Genomic DNA, 20,409 nt, shown 5'->3' on the forward strand with positions numbered 1-20,409 from the left:
ATTTGCAACAATTTTGTCTATTTGTTTGAGCGTATGTTTTCGCTAATCTCAAGAACGGCTTAACCGATTTTGAATGCAGTTTTCACTATTGGTAAATTCTGGTAGGCTTCGCTTAAAATTTCGCTTATTCTTATATTATTATTGAAAAATATTCGAGCGGCAGATAGATAGATATATTATATTGTATTACATTTATGTGACATCTTTTTAACTAATTAACATTGTAAAAGGAGTAGCCATTGATTAATTTGCGTCTTTGTTTCTATTGTTTCTAAGTTTGTATTCAAAACAAGCTAATTTAAAAGAAAATTGAGATCGCTTCATTGTTTAAGTAATAACAGTATAGCGTTTCCATCATTAATCACTTTACGGAGTTGACACTTCTGGCAATATTAATAATATCTTTGTTACGCAAAGTCACGCTGAAACCAATTTGTATATTTATTTACTACTTTTTTAACCATTACAAGAACTTCTTTGAGTTTGAAATATTAAATTAAATCAGCTTCACACTGTATCCCGTATAAAGGGTAGGGTAAGCAGAGGGAACCTAGTGTTGAGACATTCCGATCTCCGCCGAATTTTTTGAGGAATTGCATGTTTGAGTGACGGAACTTAACGCCGAGTGGGGATCAAACCCAAAACCCTCGCGTAACATTCAATATAATTTTAAAGAAAATAGTCATTCCGCGTTCTGAGTAACAAAGAGTTCCTACAGTTAGTTTGTGATATCTCGAGTGTTCGTATATTTACGGTTACGGTTTGATTCCCGGTGGGGAAATATTTATGATAACGCCCTGGTAACAAGACAAAGCGACCTTTTTTAAGAAGAATGTTATGATAGCATAATCCATCTCAGGTAGAGATATATTTTAGAAAATATATCTTTATTTTAGAAAATATATCTAGATAGTCTTTATGTTCTACAGCCGCAATAATAACAATCAATGTAGTTGTAAAAGTCAAAAGTGGAAAATGTAATCGCCTCTGGTGAATTGTGTAAGAGCTCATGATTTTTATAAACAAAAAAAAATATTCCAAATAAATTTTCACAATGTAAATAAAGTATATTTTTATTGTACTAAAAAATCTCGCTACTGGATTAACAAAGCGGAGAGGATTAAAGAAAATACTGCCTGCAAGGTAAAATGTGAAACTGGGTATCGTAGCAAGTCAACTGTTTCCGATTGGTTTTCGTAAATATCGACTAGATATGTGCCTATTTCGAAAGACGAGAAATGTAAAATTGAGTTTGCTTTAACGAAAATAGGTGATTTTTTCGCGTAATTAACAATTTTCGTTTGTTTTTTTTTTAGTTTTACACATTATCCCACACATAGCATCTGCTATGCCAGCCCATCTGTTATTCTGATATATAAGCTATATTATTGTAAAGTTTCATCAAAATCCGTGCGGTAGTTTTTACGTGAAAGTGGAACAACCATACATTCTCATAAACTTTTACATTTCTAACATTTGTTAACATTTTATTAAAGAGTTTACCCACACTTCAGAAAGAAAATTCTTTTTATAAAATTTCACAAATCCTGCTATCTCGTGATCTGGATCTGTGGCCACAGTTACCTCGAACACTTAGAGTTATATAACAAACACAACATATTATACTTATTTCCATTTGACTAAAGCGGGCGAAGCCGCAAAAAAAATCTTATTATTTTATTATAAATGAAAAATAATAAGTTCACGAACACTTAACACAAAACACTAGGCAATTTTCAGAGTGAACAGCTTTAAAAACTTATAATTGGAAATGTTAAAAAATCTTACCTCATAATGAGATGTTTTTTTTATTAAATAAATAAATAAAATAATTTTAATGACCAGTCTGAAGTTTTGTAGTGGATATTGTGAAACTTTTGTATTGCGATGTCTCTTTTCTGTAGTGTTTATAGAACAAAGGCGGTTGTGCTTTGTTTCATAGTATGATAGCTTTCACTATGCTAGAAATTATTGCAATATCACTGCTACTAACTTTTCTATTCAAAATTAATACATCGGGTATAGTATACGGTTGAATAAACATTCAGAGTATATTTGTATTATACAAATACAGTCTAATTAATCACCAGTTTCATTTTAAAATTTATGACTGAATAGTTTTTATATTTATGGATTAGAAATAGAATTTATGCATTTAAATAATAGCCTTCGTCCAAGATTCAATATAAAAATATATACCAAAACAGCTTTTTGTGACAAATTCGTTAACAATTTTATATTACATATAACGAGTCCATTGTGGAGAATTTATATGAATACTGTGACCGACTGTAATTCATTGAGGTCGAAGGAACCCTTACACATAAACGGAGAAATGTCACAGTCCATTAGACAAGGACGTATTAATGGCCGCCCTAAGGACTCGATTCACTATATTATAAATATTCAACTTAACATTAAGGTATATCTGTATATATATAAATATGTTACCAAAATATATGAATTAATCAGGAATTTTCGCCCCGGAGATCATCCTCTTTGAATTTCTTTATTTCTAACCTTCTTCTTCTACCTTATATTCAATTTGATTCAAGATACATAAAAACGTATATTTTTATTACTTTTTCAATTATTATATCACCCAATGTTTTCGGATAATTACCAAAAGGCTCAATTAAACAGATTTATATATATGTATGTGTTAGTTGTTAGTTACCGGTTTTTCAAAGGCAAAAGGATCCAGGAAGTACGGTACTCTTGATCTTATGTGAAATCCTTTGACCCAGCTAAAGTTTGATTGCATGAAAGGATCACTACACCTCAAAAGATTCTTAATACTTATTTATTAATTAATAAATATTTGAATTTGGGATATTACGTATACGGAGCGTATAATTACCAAAAAAAAATCCAAAAACAAATAGGTTATAGTGTTTTTTGAAAAACTAGCTTTAAGAGTCTTTTATAGATTTACATCAGCCAATGACTCTTTAATTGTTAATTTTAATAGCATGCAAAAGTATATCTTTCAAATCACCAAATCAAATTAATCTGCTCATAGAGATTTCATTATTAGACTATACGATACAGACAACTATAGTATCCTATAAAGAAATAGTGAAATCTAAATACGTAGAAACGGAGTGTAATAGGTTAATAATAGGTTCCCTCTGCCTACCCTTATGTGTGCAGGATACAGCCTACATATCCTATACCACAATGTATAATTAACAACTAAAAGCAAACACAAAAGCTCAATCGTAGATCCTCATTCTGTGTTAATATTTCCTTTAACAATAAGCCAACCACGAAATAAATTCTCATCACCTTAATTACCTCAAATAAAGCTGGCTTAATTCTATACACATAATTTATATAAATGACGTTTAATCTTGAAGATGAATGGAATCCTAAGGGACGGGTACCCTCTGTGAGCTATTTTCTAAATTACAAGTAACTTAAGTAACTTATGAAGTAATATTGTTTATAAGGTAAATATATAAAGAAATTCTGTATCACCCAACTCACTCTACCAATGCGTACGACATTTTAAATATATTAAAGTAATACTAATATGGCAAAAAAGTAAAACAATAAAAATAAAGAATTCAATACCTTTTTTCAAATTTCACTAATATTTCAAGTTAAATTAAGAAACCGATGTATTTATATTTTATTCAATAAATATCATAAGCTATAAGTTTAAAATCTTTGTTTTAAAAAAATATATTTTTGTTTGTAACAAAACCACAAACGATCTTTGTACTTTTACAAAGCTTTCTCTTCCATTTATTTCGAATTTACAATGAAATGAAAATTCTAGAGATTTAAAATTTATATGTTCCGCTACAGGCGTAGAAACAAATATCAAAGGAAGGTGAAGAAGCATTCAAAATACAAGTCATTTCGTTGCAAACACAAAGAAATCGAGGCGATCTCACTAAACAAGTGTAACTAAAAATAAAATGGCCGGAGGGAATTCGTGAAGGTCTATGCCAGCCTCGGCATTGAACCTTTCCGAGGTTCTGTTATTAAAATATTACGCTTTTCGAATTTATATTCAAAGACTGTAGAACAGTGGGAAAGCGAACTGTAATTGAAAGTGTTGTGAGTGTAGGTTCGACGTTCACTGGGACAAAGAAATTATTTAGCAAAATATTTTTGTTGGGTTTCGCCATTCAAGATGTAATATTTGAATAGGGACGGAAAGTAGAGAACAGTCACTATATTCTTTCGAAACTACTTTTTCTTAGTTGTTATGGAAAGTAAAGTTAACGTCAAGTATAGATAAATATATTATATTCTTCAGAATAAAATAAAATTTAGACTCTTTTATTATATTCGTTCTAGTTGTCTTGAATCATTAATAGTGTTACACGGATAATTAATAGACAAACATACATTAGCAATTGGTTGGGCAAAATGAATACTGTCTTCTCATCAATTACTATACATAAGTATCTTCTACCTACGTGGAATTTGTACATATAAATGAATTAAAAAATTAACATCATTTTAACTGACATTTACCTTCTACAAGGTATAAATAGCCCTGCAAACATACTACCTTGTCAAACTTTCGAGACGTAAACGTAAAACTAACAAGAAGCTCTTTACTCATAACTAAGTGTATTCGTATAACTTTTATCTTATATACTTACCAACCTAGTTTATAAGGAAGCGACTGAATTAAACTGTTTTATCACGTAACAGCTAACCTTATTGTGTAGGATTGACCCAAATAGGGTTTTACTTTTCAATAGCGATGAACGTTCAAGTCTGTTTTCGGCAGTATATAAAAACAAATCTTCACGCTCTATCCCGCACACCCGCACATGAAAGAGCAAAGAAATTAAAATATAAGTTAAAATAAAAAAAATAATTTCCTCTTATTTTTTAATTAATGTTTCTTTACAATCGACTGTAAACCCTTTTATAAACGCAAAATAGTAAATGAGAGACGCTTCAAAAGTTACAATTCACGTTATAATGAAGGGTTATATTAAATTTAATATTCTAGATGTATTTAACAGTATCGTTAACAGGGCCGACCTCACGGACCTGGCGCGCGCCTAATTGTCGGCATTAACCTTCGCAAAATCACTATAATTTGCAAGACCAACGCGTATTCCAATTTATTTCTAGATATATTTGCTAGCTTCCTATATTTTAAGTAATGTAAAGCATAATATATTATATAAAAAAAATATTTTAAAATTTAAATAGCGTTGTTAGATTATAAGAAAAAACATATTATATAAAGGAACTGTAATTTAATGGGAAATTGGAAAAGCGAAAAATGACTAACGAGTTTAAATTTATATTCTGGGCAATATAAGGTAAAATAAACAAAAACATTAATTCTTATAAGATTTAAACGATTTTACTGCAACAATTTTACAAAAAGGTAAAAATATAATAGTAAAAAAAATAAAACCCATAAAAATGTCTTAAATCAGAAGCATTCTTTTAGAAAGAAATATTACATACACAGCGGCACCCCCTTAGCGGAAACATAATAGGCCGTAAATCAAACACTACAAAAATATTAAGCTTTTGCGATAAAAAGTATTTGTAAGACCACTATATTGTAAAGACTGTCAACGTCCATATAAAACTTATAGAATGTTTCTTTTGTTAAATAAAACAGACTTGTTGTTATTTGATAAATATTACCTACCTACAATAGAGGCCGCCGTGGCTCGGGGGGACTGAGAGGAGGGGGGAGTCTTTGTTTTATATAGCCACAGAAAATAAAAATAAATACTTAAAAAGAATTAAGCGACAAAAAATATAAAAGCCTAAAATGATTTATTTTTTAAATATGTATAAATCTTATTAAGTATATAAGTAGTTTTTAAATTAAAGTAAGTTGGTTGTGTAGAATCACTCAGTGAAAATAATAATACCCTTTCCCCGTTCTGGCAAGACGAAGCACGGCGTTGAGTTTCGTCATTTAACTCAATATCTCGTTTGGCGGAATTCGAAAGAATTATCTCATTATTACGAAAAGACTGTACACTATTGTATTACATTGTTTTGTGATGTTTATACTCTAATAACTAAAGATTTAGAATATATTAAAATCCCACCTTTCATACGAATTTCCGTTCTAAATTTTTATTTAAAAAATATCGTACTTTAGTATGAAATATTAAATACCAAAAACTAGTAATATTAACAGTGTTTTATTTTTAGGATTCCGTGTCTCAAAAACAGCGGCAACCTTATAGGAATATTTTGTTACGTCAAAAATAAAGAAGAAAATCCTGTATACACATTTCTTATATTTTTAACTTATAATATTCTTACCGTCTTAGTAAAGCTCAAAGAGACTTACTCAGTTGTACTCATAAATCGTATTAAGTATATATACTCGTAGTTGCTTTAATACTAAAAATAAAATATTTTTAATATAGCTACAAACTTTCTACCATTTCGAACCGTTTGATATATTTATTTTGCAAACGCATGAATATAAAATCAGTTGTGAACCTTCTGTTGGATACAAATATATTAGAGCTGAAGTAGAATATGTTTAATTCAATTCTTATTTATGCTTATGTATATGTATATTTAAACGTTCATTGTAAAATTTTGGAAAGACGTAAAGATTAATTGTGGGTATGTGTTCTTATAGGGATTTTCAGATGTTTTTTACATATTATTATTTTTAGCTTCACGATATATCCACGCGTAGAAAGGTAGGCAGAGGGAATCTAGCGATAAAATAGTCCATTTCCCATTTATCGTCCCAATTCTGGAGGTATTGTGTGTTAAGAGGCAGAACTTAACGCCGCCCTTGTTTCGACACCAGAGCGTATAAATGAAAATGTAAATATAAATAAATATTTGAATTCCACGAATGGGGATTAAACCCACAACTAATCGCGTTTAGAGTCACGCGCTGGTGCCCTTGCACGTCTGGCCTCAAGCCTAAAATGAAGATTTCTTATAAAAATTCGTTATAAAAGTAAACGTTAATCCTTAACAATAATTACATTGCAAATTGGGAACAAATTAGTATTCCGCAACGCACCCTAGATTCAATTTTATTCCATACCCGTGAGCGGAAAGAAAATCAAATCATACCAACTCCATTTTGTTCTCTGAAATAACCTCTAGAACCACTTTTCAGGATAAAATACTGAGTGTAGAAATTCTTCCAAAATATTACTTTTTTATTGTTCTTGTTCAAGACAGATTAAGGACGTACAACGGACTGGAATCTCAAATAAAATTCCCAAGTGATTAAGTTTATGTTACAGAGAACATTTTATTTGCCAAGTTAATATATCTTCTTAAATAATGGTTACTGGCGGCCTCAAAAAAATTAAGTTCACCCATAGCGTTGTCTATAAACTAACATAAAATAAAGTTTAATAAAAATATAACAGAAATAAAATTTTGCAAAACTTCAGTCAATTTTACGAGTGTTTACGCATCTACTACCAAAATATTCAACAAATAATCTATGAAATACCTATATATTTTCACTTTTTAAATTTTTCCTTTATTTAAATTGTAAATTCACATTTAGATTGTGACTATGCGAATTTAGACGACTTAGAAGCTTCATTTTTCTGTGCTCTAAAGAACCGTAGACACTTTCTGGTGAATTCCGGAGGCATTGCGTGTTGGGTGGCAGAATTCAACGCAGCGCTTTGCCTCCACACCAGAGCGAAGAAATGGAAATATAAACGTAAATAAATATTTCACTTCCTCGAGTGGGTATCAAACCCTCTACCGTCGCGTTACAGTCGCACCTTTGTGCCGCTACGCCAAATATTTTTATATATTAACATATTGTTTATTTTCATGAAATATCTTTTAGCGTGTGATCCATGTTAAAATATTCTTTCATATTCATTCTTTGTTCACTATCAAAGGTATATTGAATGTTAAAGCTCTTCTCCCCATATCATAAAAACTATATTCATAAAATATTTGTGTGTACTATAAGCACAGCTTCGTGTGTGGGTCGTAATATTTATGGCAATCATTTGCATATTCCTGTGAATAAAGTTTTCATATACGCACCTTTATAAGTTTACTATCAATATATGAAAAAAAGAGGATTTGGGTTTAACTAAAAGCCTTGGGAGTTAGTTGCGCAGCAGCGAAACGTATCACTGTAAAAACATCGTTTCAAGTACTTAATTTCTTTTTTCAATATAATACCACAATCACCCAAATACCATCCTTATTTACACACTAATTACAATTTGATTTGACTATTGGAAACTTATATCAAATATTACATTCCTAAAATATTCTAAAAACAGTTATAGTTAGTTCTGTTCAAAATTACGTTTAATTACGAGGCAGACTAAACCTTAATTCATCATCATAAATTCTTAAATATACATTTATATATTGTAATTACTAAAATATAATTTTGAAAATAACTTTAAATGAAGTTAGACAATTTAATATACTATATTATTTCAAGAATAAATGAGTTTACCGAACCTTTCAACTAAAGTGCCACGAGCTAAAGAAAAGTTAAACCAATTATACGGCTAGAGGAGAAATATAACACCGAATTATCGAAGTGCCAAAGTTGAGTCTTTGGTAATGTTAGAATTTGACTTGATACAATAAATTTAATTTTATTTCTTGACAAATTTATATTTCATTTAATAGGCGTAGTTAGTAGAATATTTTTAAAATCAAAATTTTCATATAGATAATAAGGCATCACAGATATACAATATATTTTTTAATTAAGGCTAGACAATGTTATTTACCCACCGGAATTATGTATAAAAAACCAAGAGATATTATAAAAATTCCTTTAAATACTTTTTTAATTATATAACAGAAAAATTGTTTACTGTTAATTTTATTGTTTATTGTTTCTATCTTAATCTATATAATACTGAAAATATAAAAAAATCGCATGAAAATATTTATTACGTGACAACTGAAATATGACTGACTGATTAAATAAGGGTCAATTATCAAGATGAAAGTCAAATATAACAAGCAAATTTAAATTAAAAGGTTAACCAAAGTTACCCTTTTGACGCCTTTTTATGTAAAATTAGTATAATTGTTAAGTAAACAGAGGTGGAGACAAACGACAAAGGACAGAGCTTTTAAAACCCTTAGTTAAAATTCAACGTTAATTACACAACGTTACCAAATTATAAGCAACCTAAATTAATTTTGCTTCTATAGTAAAATAATCCATAAACAAGGAAATAAGCATTTAATATTTTATGTTTTATTTGAATACGTAATATATTTCTTTTATGAAGATATAAATACAAAAAATTTTGGGTTACCGAAATCTGACATATGTGATGAAAAAAAATCAATTACAACAAGTAGCATGACTTACCCTCATCTGTCAACTTTATCAACATTCATCGCGTAGCATCACAATTCACACAAAAATCCTGACAGAAAAAAAAATATATTTAAAACACAGAAAATAAAAAAAATATATGATTATTTATAATTAAATAGCACTTTATTATTTATATAATAACAGAATAGTTCCAGTTAACTACTAAGTAATATCGTAATATTATGGTGAGAGTGTTTCCTGATATCACGGCATACGTCCTTCCAGACCAACGACTGGGAGAGAACTGAAACTGAAGTTGCAACTTCAAACATTTCACACCCGCCGCGACGTGTAATTTGCGGTAGGATAGCTTCTCTTCTACAAGTCTTATTTAAAGCTTCAACGTCCTTAATATAATTTTATCTTTTTAGGTTAATTTAAATTCAAACAATATTTATTATAAGTAAGAGTATAGAAAATATATAAACAAATAATTTATCATGAAGCCGACGTAGCGCAGTGGCACAAGGGTGTGACTGTAACGCGACGGTTGTGGGTTCGATCCCGACTCGAGGCAGTGAAATATTTATTTACGTTTATTCTTCCATTTCTTCGGTCTGGTGTCGAGGCAGAGCGCGGCGTTGAGTTCTGCCACTCAACAGGCAATGCCTCCAAAATTCGTCAAAAAGTGGGGAACGGAGTGTCTTAATTTCCTGCAGTGGGAAACGAACCTATAACCTGTCGGGTGTACAGTCACAGGCTTGCATCCCTGTGCTACTACTGGCCTCGCAAAGTAAATTTCCATATATAAAAAATCTACTAAAAAAAATTAAGCCTTCACAAGTAAACTATTATAAATCATAATAATTATTAGACGTGAAACTCGCAAAGTAGTGTCAAATTTTGTATCAGTCTTTTAAAGAGCACTTCTGTCGAGGCAAGGCCATCGCTGTTAGGCTTTTCTTAACAATGGTTCCTTTGTAAATTGCGGCTTTGATAATGCAGACATCGAGAGCTATCTGATAAAACGAAATTTAAAATTAAAACAGCTTTATATTTCAATAATAAGCTACTAAATACATACCATTTGATAGCTTATTATTTGAAATATAAAAATATTTTGAAATATAAATTTATATTTAACATTTATCGTAAATTTTTCACAGTTTTTTTTAAATCTAAATCGTAATTATACTATGAACCAATTTTTTATTTTATTAGATAAAGAGCTATTACATACTCTTTCCCTTAATTAAATTAAACAATGTCGATAATAAATAATCTAAATGTTATATAAAACACGACGGAGTTTATAACGTAGCTTGGATTCCCCAACTTTTGTATGGCCGCAGACGACTCATTTGAAACGTGGTACGTCCATGAGTTATGGGCAAAGTTAAAAGAGTTTCAAATTGGACTGGCCAAATTTCGTCTGATATTAATTTTATGGTGGCTAAACGTTATTCATTATGTAAATTAAGTTACGAGTGCCAGATATAACTATTTTTTTCATTAATATGCATTTTTCTCCGCACAATTGATAATTATTTTTAGCACAAAATCTCTTCACTAATGTCTCGTTGTATGGAGAATAGATGAAGGAGCTTATACAGTAAAAAAGAGATAGAATTACACAGGAAAAATCATGGTTAAAAGAGATTCTGCTCAAATACTGCATCAGCCATTCTTAAGGTAGTGGATTCGTAGACCACGTATGGTTTTATATTGGGCCATAAGGTTTAAAACATAAAGTCGTAAACAACAAGAAAGTCAAATATCAAAATTTGTATATTAAGAAGCAAAATACGAAGATCAACACCTAAATTTAAAACCTTCGTTTAGTTTGGTATAAATTTGATTCGTTATTGCATTTTCGAATTATCAAACCGTTTTATTTGTTGTTTCTTCATAAATTAAGTTATACAATGTTATGATTTAATTATTCTATGCTTCTCTGAAAATTTAACATTAATTTACATTACATTTATTAATTTAAATAAATACTTAATTTAATAACTGTTATGTAACTGAATTGATTTTATATTCATAGCATCGTTAGAATTTTAGATTTCCTTTTATTTAGACAAATACAAACAACGAAATAATGTATTTAATACTAATTATCTTTTGTAAAACAAATAATTTTGTTATTTCTAACAGTTACAGGAGATAAATCGATGTTATCTGAACTTGATAATTACTGACAGATGATCAATATCAGAGTTGGGTGAGGTATTAATCAACGTCTATCCTGTACGAGGATGGCGTAGGGGCTGACAGAGGCACATGTGCGTCTTGAATATAGTATGCTATTGTATTGAATTTAGTAAATTATGTACGAGTATTCACAATATTCTTCTGTATTTTTAATTGCAAATTAAAACAAATAAATATCTTAAATTAATATTTTTATCCTTGTAAGGTGATCTCGTATAATTATATTAATTTTAAAGCAGCTACATGTTTAAATATGTAAAACAATATTTTTAATATAAAAAAAAATCCCAGAATTTTTTACTTTTATTTAATTTCACTAGCATTTAAATATCAGAAGAAAAATATAATAAAACACAGAAATTTATCCTTCATATATCCTTCATCAACAGTTTCAATCTACAATAGCTATATCCTCTAAAGGTAATTTTGCCAAAAACTTTTTAACGTTTTTGAAGGTCTTTGTAGCGACTATATCCATTATTGGTTTTCCAAATTCGACTGTAAGCTCTTTGGAATTGTCATTAATCAATTTGAGCATCGTATCACCTGAAAAAAAATAGATGCGAATTGTTATATTTACATATCTTAATATTTAGTTAAGAATGTATTAAATTACAATGAACATAAAACATTAATAGCCAGATTGCTAAACTAAAGTAACAGGTGTGGAAAAACAAAAAAAAACATATTATTAGAATCGATATCCACATAATATTTACATAATTCAATAATAAATTATAAGATCAAAACCACAACAAGAACAAATAAAAAAATAATGTTCTACCCACGCTAATTACAAAAATGTTCATGTTTCCAGTACTTACTTAATTCCTTATTCCCCTTGAATAGATTAGACAGATGATAATGCGCATTTCCGATATCAAATTCATAATAGGTGTCTTTAATAGTCATATATGATTTATCGCCTTTCTTTATTATTTCCCAATGCAGTTTTGATGTAATTGCAATATTTTCTGTAAGTTTAAAAATTACTGTTATAAATTTTCATAGAGGATCTTCACTTATTTTTCCGACATTATAGAAGGCAGAAGAAGCTCTTATGTTAAGACACTCTGTGCCCAACTTTCCGCCCAATTTTCGATATTCAATATTGTTTTCTTTTTTGCGAGCGATGAAATGAAAATAAAAAATAATCGCGTAGCTTAAGCTAAAGACGCAGGTGAGTTGCTATTTACTAAAACAGAAATATACAATTATTTACCTAATTTCAATTCCATATCACCGTCACCCTCGATAGGCAATGTTAGGAGTTTTCCACTGGTTTTGTAATGCCCTTTTAGTATGTACAATGGGACGTGATATACGATTTCCAACATTTTATTATTTATGTCAAATCTAAAGATAATATAATTGTTTATAACTTTGTATGTATATATTAAAATTTATTATTTAAGTGCTATTCAAATATTTATAGCAAAATATAAATATACGTATAATTCTCCCGGTATACAAATATTACCACTTTACGTACGCTTATAAAAAAATCTTGATTTGATATTAATGAATGACTTGAAAGTTTACTCAATAGAAAAGAGAAATTGAATCTTGGCTGAAACTAATATTTTATGCAAGCAGTTTGGCAAAGTAAATCTTGATTCTTTTTAATTTCGAACGAACGTTAGCAGTCAAGTAAATTAAATAATATTGAAATGAAATATTACAGTCTTTTCAGAATCTTTCAACAGGATTTGTAGTCTAATTTAAACATTCAATTGATATTAGTGTACATTTGAGGAAAAATTGAATATGAACTGTTCATAAATTCTCCCTCGACTAAAGTACAGTTCTAATTTCACTGGCTGGCGGTATTTGATTGTGGCGTTCCAGTTTTTCCTTTATCTTAAAAAACAGCTTCAACATTATTTTAGTATTTTAATATATTTTAAAATTTTAATTACATAATATATTATACGAACATATTAAATTTTCTTATTAAAAAAACCGGACAGGCGCAAGTCGAGCTCGCCCACCGAGTATTCCGTACAAAATTAGGAAAATCCTGAAATTCAGGATTAGCTTAGCCCGAGCCCTTTCATCTGATATCTCACTTGAACTAGTGGCTTTAATATCAAATCTTGAGGCTATTATTTTTTATTTTATTTACTATTACCTGTAAACTACTGTTTAAAATCAGTATCAATTTTTTAAATACATACAAAAGTATACATATACTTGATTTTAATACTTAATTCTATTACTATATAACACTTAATATTCTCTAAAAATATAAGGCAGCAGCAGTATAATCATTATGAACTGCGAAACTTTGAAAAATCTTCCTATAAAAGTATTAACAACAAAAGTTCTAACAACTGTATAATTATTTTCCACGATGGGATATGAACGTATACACAAACATTAACGTGCCTTAATTGGCTCGGGTCATGTCTTATACAAGATTTGTTTATATTTTCTTAAGAAAAAACAAATGTTTTATATAATACAATAAATTAAAGAGTGTATCAATTCTCTTACTAATATAACTCTTATTGACCATCGTTTCGTATTGTAGACATACTCTTATTATATACCAATATATACAAATGTCTTACTTAATTCTGTCTATAATAATATCCTTATCACCCTTTAGTCTGCCATTAGTTAACATAAATTCAAGACCAGTGATTTCAAAATGCGCTTTATCAATTGTCATTTCGTCCATCACTTCTACACCATATTCAGGGATGCCTTTTATAAACCTTGGAAGTGCAGCTTGGAAAGCATCGCGCAAACATTTTGAATCTTCTAAGCGACATTTTTGAACTCCCAATTCGGAGAATTCTGTAAAATATGTTTCATTTAAAAACATAATTAAAAAAAAAATTGAAAATGTTTTCTCGGAATTAAATTGAAAATCACATAACAATTTGAATATGTATATTATTATTGTCTGTCATATAGGTTATTTTATTAAATTGTTGCAATTTTACATAGTTATGTTCAATAAAGTATGTGACATATTATAATAATTTATAATAATTATTATCTATCATAGACTATATTATAGTATTATAATAATTACGGGTAATTTATTTCAGCTCGATAACTATGTCGCTATAGAGGCCTCCGTGGCGCAGCGGCACAAGAGTGTGACTGTAACGCGACAGTTGTGGGTTCGATCCCCACTCGAGGAAATGAAATATTTATTTAAATTCATATTTTCAATTCTTCCCTCTAGTGCCGAGGGAAAAAGCGGCGTTGAGGTCTGCCACTCAACACGCAATGTCTTCAGAATTCAGCGAAAAGTGGGGAACAGAGTATCTTAGCACTAGGTCTTCTCTGCCTACTGGCTGTATGCGGGATACAGCGTGAAGCTAATAACTATGTAAATAATTTTATACTAAGTATACTAGCCATTGTCCCTGGCGTTATCATCATATATTGCGTTTCGCAATAGTCATTACGTTATGTTTAAATTGGCTATTAATATACATTTTTCGAATAACATAATAATAAAGTTATTAAATTATAAAAATACTAGCGACCCCCTTGCGGCTTCGCCCGCTTTTACTACTGGATTATTCATATAATGTATGTTTGCAAAGCACTTAAGATAATGTAGACACTTAAGGTAATTAATTAAACCCTAATGCAACCCGCATTTTTGTAGTTTCAATAAGTATTTTCCAATTGTTTTACTCGGCAAGGATTTTTTAGTAGGTACCGTAATTTTAAATCTGTACTACTAATCTTTTCAAGTACTTATTAAAATATATTTAAATGACTATTTTTATATAGTTAAATGACTATTTTTAAACGGAAGAAATTATAAACAAAAGCCTACCTACTAATAACTACTACAAAAAATATGAAACCAAATATATCGCGCTGAAATAATACATTCAACTCCAATTATCCAATACGTGCAAACGCATCTAAATCTTCATTGCTATGCCTCTACAGCGGGCGGGTTCTTTTTTTCGAGCTTGTGGTTAATGCTGAAGAGGGTATTCTGTCCCTGATGAAAAGCAAGCACTACGTGGCTGCCTGTGAGGAAAATTAAATAGAATGCATTGGCCGGGAAGCGAACCCGGGCAACCCGCGTGGCAGGCGAACATTCTACCACTGAACCACCGATGACTGCTCATGACGCACTTGTATAAGCAAAACGTCGCGGGGCGCGTTTCGCAGCAAGGATGTTTTGATATTGTAACAACTTCTAAAGTACCTATTAAAATGAAAAACAGAAAAAGACAGTTTTGATCTACATTAAATGGCCAACGTAACTAATATACTTATTTATATGCTGAGAATAAGGGATCAGTAAAACTTAAGTCGGCACAGCTGATGAGTCAACGGCGTGATGTGTCAATAATTAAATGCGTTTTTCTCTAAAACTATTCGCAATTTCGAGATAGTGTAAACAGCAAATTTTATCTTCGTTTAACGTAGAAAATTTATAAAGTATTTTAAAGGATAAGGATTAATACCATTATGGAAAAATATCCCTCACAATAAAAAATATATTGAAATTACTATTTTTAGACAGAAATATGATTACTACACGTTATCCTTAAAAGATAAAAATATGCTCTCGCGGACTTTTTTGTAGATCTTATTAAGAGGAACAATACTCCAGTACATTATTTTCATGTAGTACTTACCATTAAAGCAGCGCATGCGCGAAAGTGTCTCAACGGGTAGAACTTTAGACACATTTATCGTATTTATGTTAATTTACATAAGAATGTACAAATAATAAACTATATATAAACCTTCCCTGAGAAATACTCGACCTAATGGTGAAAACCGCATAAAAATCCGTTTAGAAGAAGAAGAGTTAGAAAGTTCAGACAGACACGAAAAGCGACTTTGTTTTATAAGATATAGGATAGGATAGGATAATAATTATAGTGTTTGTATACATTTTTTATAATATTTTTATAATAAGCTCCTTAAGGCTTAGGTACTTCTTACTTTATTCTTCAATCATGCTCGTCGGTCGCTATGATATTAAAAAATATATTTTTTGAAGAAAATAGCTAATTGAATTGACAAACTTAGCTCTTACAGTCACACGCTTCGTGCAAGTGATTGATTTGTAATAAGACAAACACTAAATGTTGAAGAAAAGCTTGCCGGAATCCAATAGTGAAAACTGCACTTAAATCGGTTAAGCCGTTTTTTAAATTATTGTGAACAAACGCATTGACAAAAATAAAATAAAAAAATAATAGTTTTGTGTTTTATCATATTGATAAATGCCCCATTATTCCATATAATAGCCCCATATTGTATTTTTCTTTTACATCTTCCGTTTATAGACAACGATAAATTACGATCTTATTAAGTATAGATTACATCATTTAAGAAAAAAATATCTATATATTAAAAATATATTTTATAGGAACTCACCAAAACAGTTGGCACTGACTAAAAATACAAAAATAAAACAAAAATTTACTACAAGCATTTTTACTGCACATGCACCAAGTCTAGCAAACTGTCTTCTAACCCATCTATTAAGGTAAATTCACTTTATATAGAATAAATCAGGTTGTATATTATAGGGTACTAGTATAATAATGTAGTCTAATAACGAATAATTATAAGGTGCAATTAATTCACAGTATATGAATTTGAATACAGTAATTTACTGTATGATTTGTTTAATGTAATTAACATATTTAATAAATAAATAAAAAAAATATTGAAAACCTTCCACAACCTTCTCAATTATAAATCTTTCTTTAATTTTTTAACCGACTTTCAAAAAAAAAGGAGATACGCAGTTCTTTGGAATCTTTTTTTTTAACAAAATCAAAGTACGGTTTACTTTATATAAAATTATTTATATCCCTACATTGTCCTATATGTAGACAAATGTGCGCCCTTACTTTTTTTACAATGTTATAATAAAACATACTGATATTTTATTACTACTGTTAAAAGTATATTTTATTTATTATCAACATAAATCGACCGTGGTGGAGCAGAGTGTGACTGTAACGCGATGGTTGTGGGTTCGATCGCCACTCGAGGGAAGCAATTATTATCTATATATATAAAATCGAAAGGTCACTCACTCATCACGAAATCTTAGTAACTACAAGTGCTAGGAATCTCAAATTTTGCATAGGAGTTATTTATAAGACGTAGGTGCTCGTTAAGACGGGAATTTGCAATATTCGACTTCAAAGGGGTTGTTTTTGGGGTTGAAAGTTTGTATGAAACTTCGTTACTATAAATGCTAGGACTCAAATTTTGCATGGACGTCACTTATCGGACGTAGGTACTCATGGAGACAGTAATTAATAATAACGTAGTTCACGCAGGCGAAGCCGCGGGCGGGCCGCTGGTATGATATATCTACAAATACGAGTGTAAAAAAGTTATTTAGTCTTATTATTTAGTTTTTGTATCAGATTTAACTTCGAATCGAAGATCATCGATATAAGTACCTGTTAGGTACATATATTCTAACTGTGATCATAATTATCATTTACTATTTACATAACAGTTCATTTTTAACCGACTTCTGTAAGAAAAGGAGGTTATCAATTCGACTGCATTTTTTTTTTTTTTTTATGTTTGTTACCTCATAACTTTTAACTGGGAGAACCGATTTTGATAATTTTTTTTTTATTTGAAAGGTATAGCTTCCCGATTGGTCCCATTTTTTTTTTGTCCATGTCTGACAATGGTATCCATGAGAAAATCACATAAGTCTTACATTTGCATTAGGCATGTGCGCGACTAATAGCCGAATAACTCAATGTTGTGCCAACCGATTTTGATAATTCTTTTTTTATTTGAAAGGATACACTTCAAGGATAATTTGGTGAATGTTTGGGTTTCGATTATGGAGTCCGGAGAAAATTGAGAAAGTTTGTTTTTTTTGGTAAAAAAATGATTATACTGTAATAGTTACAAGCAAAAACTTTTTAAATTGATGTCAGAAGTGAGATTCCTGATGGTTGCATTTCTTTTCAACCAACCTCAAAAAAGAAGATGTTCTCATTTTCAACCAACTTCAAAGAAGGGAGATTCCCAATTCGCCCGAATACTTTTTATGTATGTTCTTGTTAATATACCAAAATGTAACTTTGCACAAAAATAATAGCTAATTAAATGAAGTTTTACATAGAACAATCACAACCACTCGTTGACAACCACTACCACCACCATCACCACTCGTTTAAGAAGCACCATTTTAAGATCTACCCATCACTTAAAATCATAAAATAAATTAATTTATAACAAAAAGAAAAACCGACTTCTAACAACGAACTAAAAAGTGAAAAATAATTTTACAAAGATTTTATAATTTTGAAGTCGGTGTCAAGCTAATGCTACAACACCCTTACTACAATATCTAATTACTTAGCCTGTTTGTTTTACTTGGCACCGACTTCCAATTTATAAAATCTTTGTAAAATTATTTTTCACTTTTTAGTTCGTTGTTAGAAGTCGGTTTTTCTTTTTGTTATAAATTAATTTATTATAATATACACACTGTCTATTGATTGTGGATTCTCGAAGTAATACCTACTTATGCCTATTTAAACCATTTTCATATCCTCCGGAAAACAAAGCTCAGCATTAAGTTTCGTCAATCAATATCTATATATCATATCATAATGTCTATATATCGATATCTATATATATAAAAGGACTTGTCCTCATTGACTGAGGTAAGACACACGCACAGCCGTAACCGCTGTGCGTAGAAACGTGAAATTTGGACAGATGTTTACATTCGTAATCTGGACATCCACTAAGAAGGGATTTTGAAAAATTTTAACCTTAAAGGGGTGAAATAAGGGTTGAAAGTTTGTATGGTTTTTTTTTAAATCTGCACAGATTTTTATAAAATTGTAAATTCAGACTCTTAAAAATATTTCATTTATTCAATGAAATATTTTTAAGATGTTTCGTGTTTTTCGTTTCGAAGAATGTTTGGTGGTTTTTTAGAATTAACTACATACGCAAGCGAAGCTGCGCGCGTCCGCTAGTTTATTTATATTTTCATTTCTTCGCTCTGCCACCAAATCAAAAAAGCACTGAAGTCTTAATACTAGGTTAATTTCCATTAATTTAGCACAATCAACCAAGCGAAGTCTTCAGTTCTAAATATTAGTACACTCGTATAGAATTAATCATTTATACTATCATAATAATTATTAATATTATCCAATAGTTAATGTTCAGTTGTGATATCGTTTTAATATGTCAAGCAACGTTGGTTCCCACCATCCATCATGCCAGGATAAAACTCTTAGCATAATATACCAGAGATTTTTCATTGAACAGAGAACAAGAGATGTTTGCTTAAAATTTTTATTTATTTTTATAGTTATCTTGTTATTTTTACTTTATAAAGTAATTTTATGGTAGTACTTAAATATTAAAGATTTTATTATTATTAGAAACACGTTTGTTATTTATAGATTTAGTTTCGTTCCATATGTTGTGAATTGTGATAATTTTTCTAGGAAAAATATGGGCATATAAAAACAAGTTTCATGGTTTTAGCAACGTGTGTGTACTTGACTTGAAAGCCTTCAGGTGTTTCTTATAGTCGGTTTAGATAGACCTTTTCCGATAAACATATATCATACATTTTTTTTCGATAGTTGCTTGAGTATAAGTTCTATTATAGTTTTATGTTTTCTTTTTTTGTATTCTTTAAAGGAATACATCGACAAGAACATAATTGGTATGGAATATAATAATGATATTAATAAAATATAACATCCGTTTTTACAAATGAAAACGGAATCCAAAATATGCTTTGATTAATTTTAATTTACATAAATAACTTCTGTTATTTGATTTTTTATAGTTAAAGGTAAGAAAGATATGAAACACGTGTGGTCGATGCACACGACATCGACGACATTTAGACAAGAAAAACGTAGGAAAAAATAAGGAAAACCAAAAGAAGAATTTACAAAATGTTATATTGTCACGTA

The 20,409-nt window shown here is 29.8% G+C and overlaps 2 protein-coding genes across 2 annotated transcripts in view; both read right to left on the bottom strand.

The window, feature by feature from the left end:
- Positions 1-9,479, bottom strand: part of LOC146529244 (trace amine-associated receptor 1) — a 30,375-nt gene extending 20,896 nt beyond the window's left edge. The window contains exon 1 of the mRNA XM_085201772.1: positions 9,308-9,479. The gene's annotated coding sequence lies outside the window, so the exon portion shown is untranslated. The remainder of the gene's footprint in view (positions 1-9,307) is intronic.
- Positions 9,480-11,763: 2,284 nt separating this feature from the next.
- LOC146529246 (circadian clock-controlled protein daywake-like) lies at positions 11,764-16,952 on the bottom strand. Its single transcript, XM_085202083.1, has 5 exons — positions 16,850-16,952; positions 14,047-14,275; positions 12,696-12,829; positions 12,298-12,447; positions 11,764-12,019 (listed from the first exon to the last, which is right to left on the bottom strand). The coding sequence occupies exons 1-5, from the start codon at positions 16,905-16,907 to the stop codon at positions 11,865-11,867; spliced, it is 726 nt and encodes a 241-aa protein (XP_085058209.1). The 5' UTR covers positions 16,908-16,952; the 3' UTR covers positions 11,764-11,864.
- Between the last annotated feature and the right edge of the window lie 3,457 nt (positions 16,953-20,409).

The sequence above is a fragment of the Heliconius melpomene genome, chromosome 18 (genome assembly GCF_056956725.1).
Source record: "Heliconius melpomene rosina isolate 202511_hmr_F chromosome 18, ASM5695672v1, whole genome shotgun sequence".
In the NCBI taxonomy this organism is placed as follows: Eukaryota; Metazoa; Arthropoda; class Insecta; order Lepidoptera; family Nymphalidae; genus Heliconius; species Heliconius melpomene.

Coding starts and splice junctions, on each gene's coding strand:
- LOC146529246 (XM_085202083.1), bottom strand. CDS start 16,907: ATGCTTGTAGTAAATTTTTGTTTTATTTTTGTATTTTTAGTCAGTGCC. Junction 12,830..14,046: donor ATTATTATAGACAGAATTAA/GTAAGACATTTG, acceptor TATTATCTTTAG/ATTTGACATAAATAATAAAA. Junction 12,020..12,297: donor CAAGGGGAATAAGGAATTAA/GTAAGTACTGGA, acceptor ATTTTTTTTCAG/GTGATACGATGCTCAAATTG.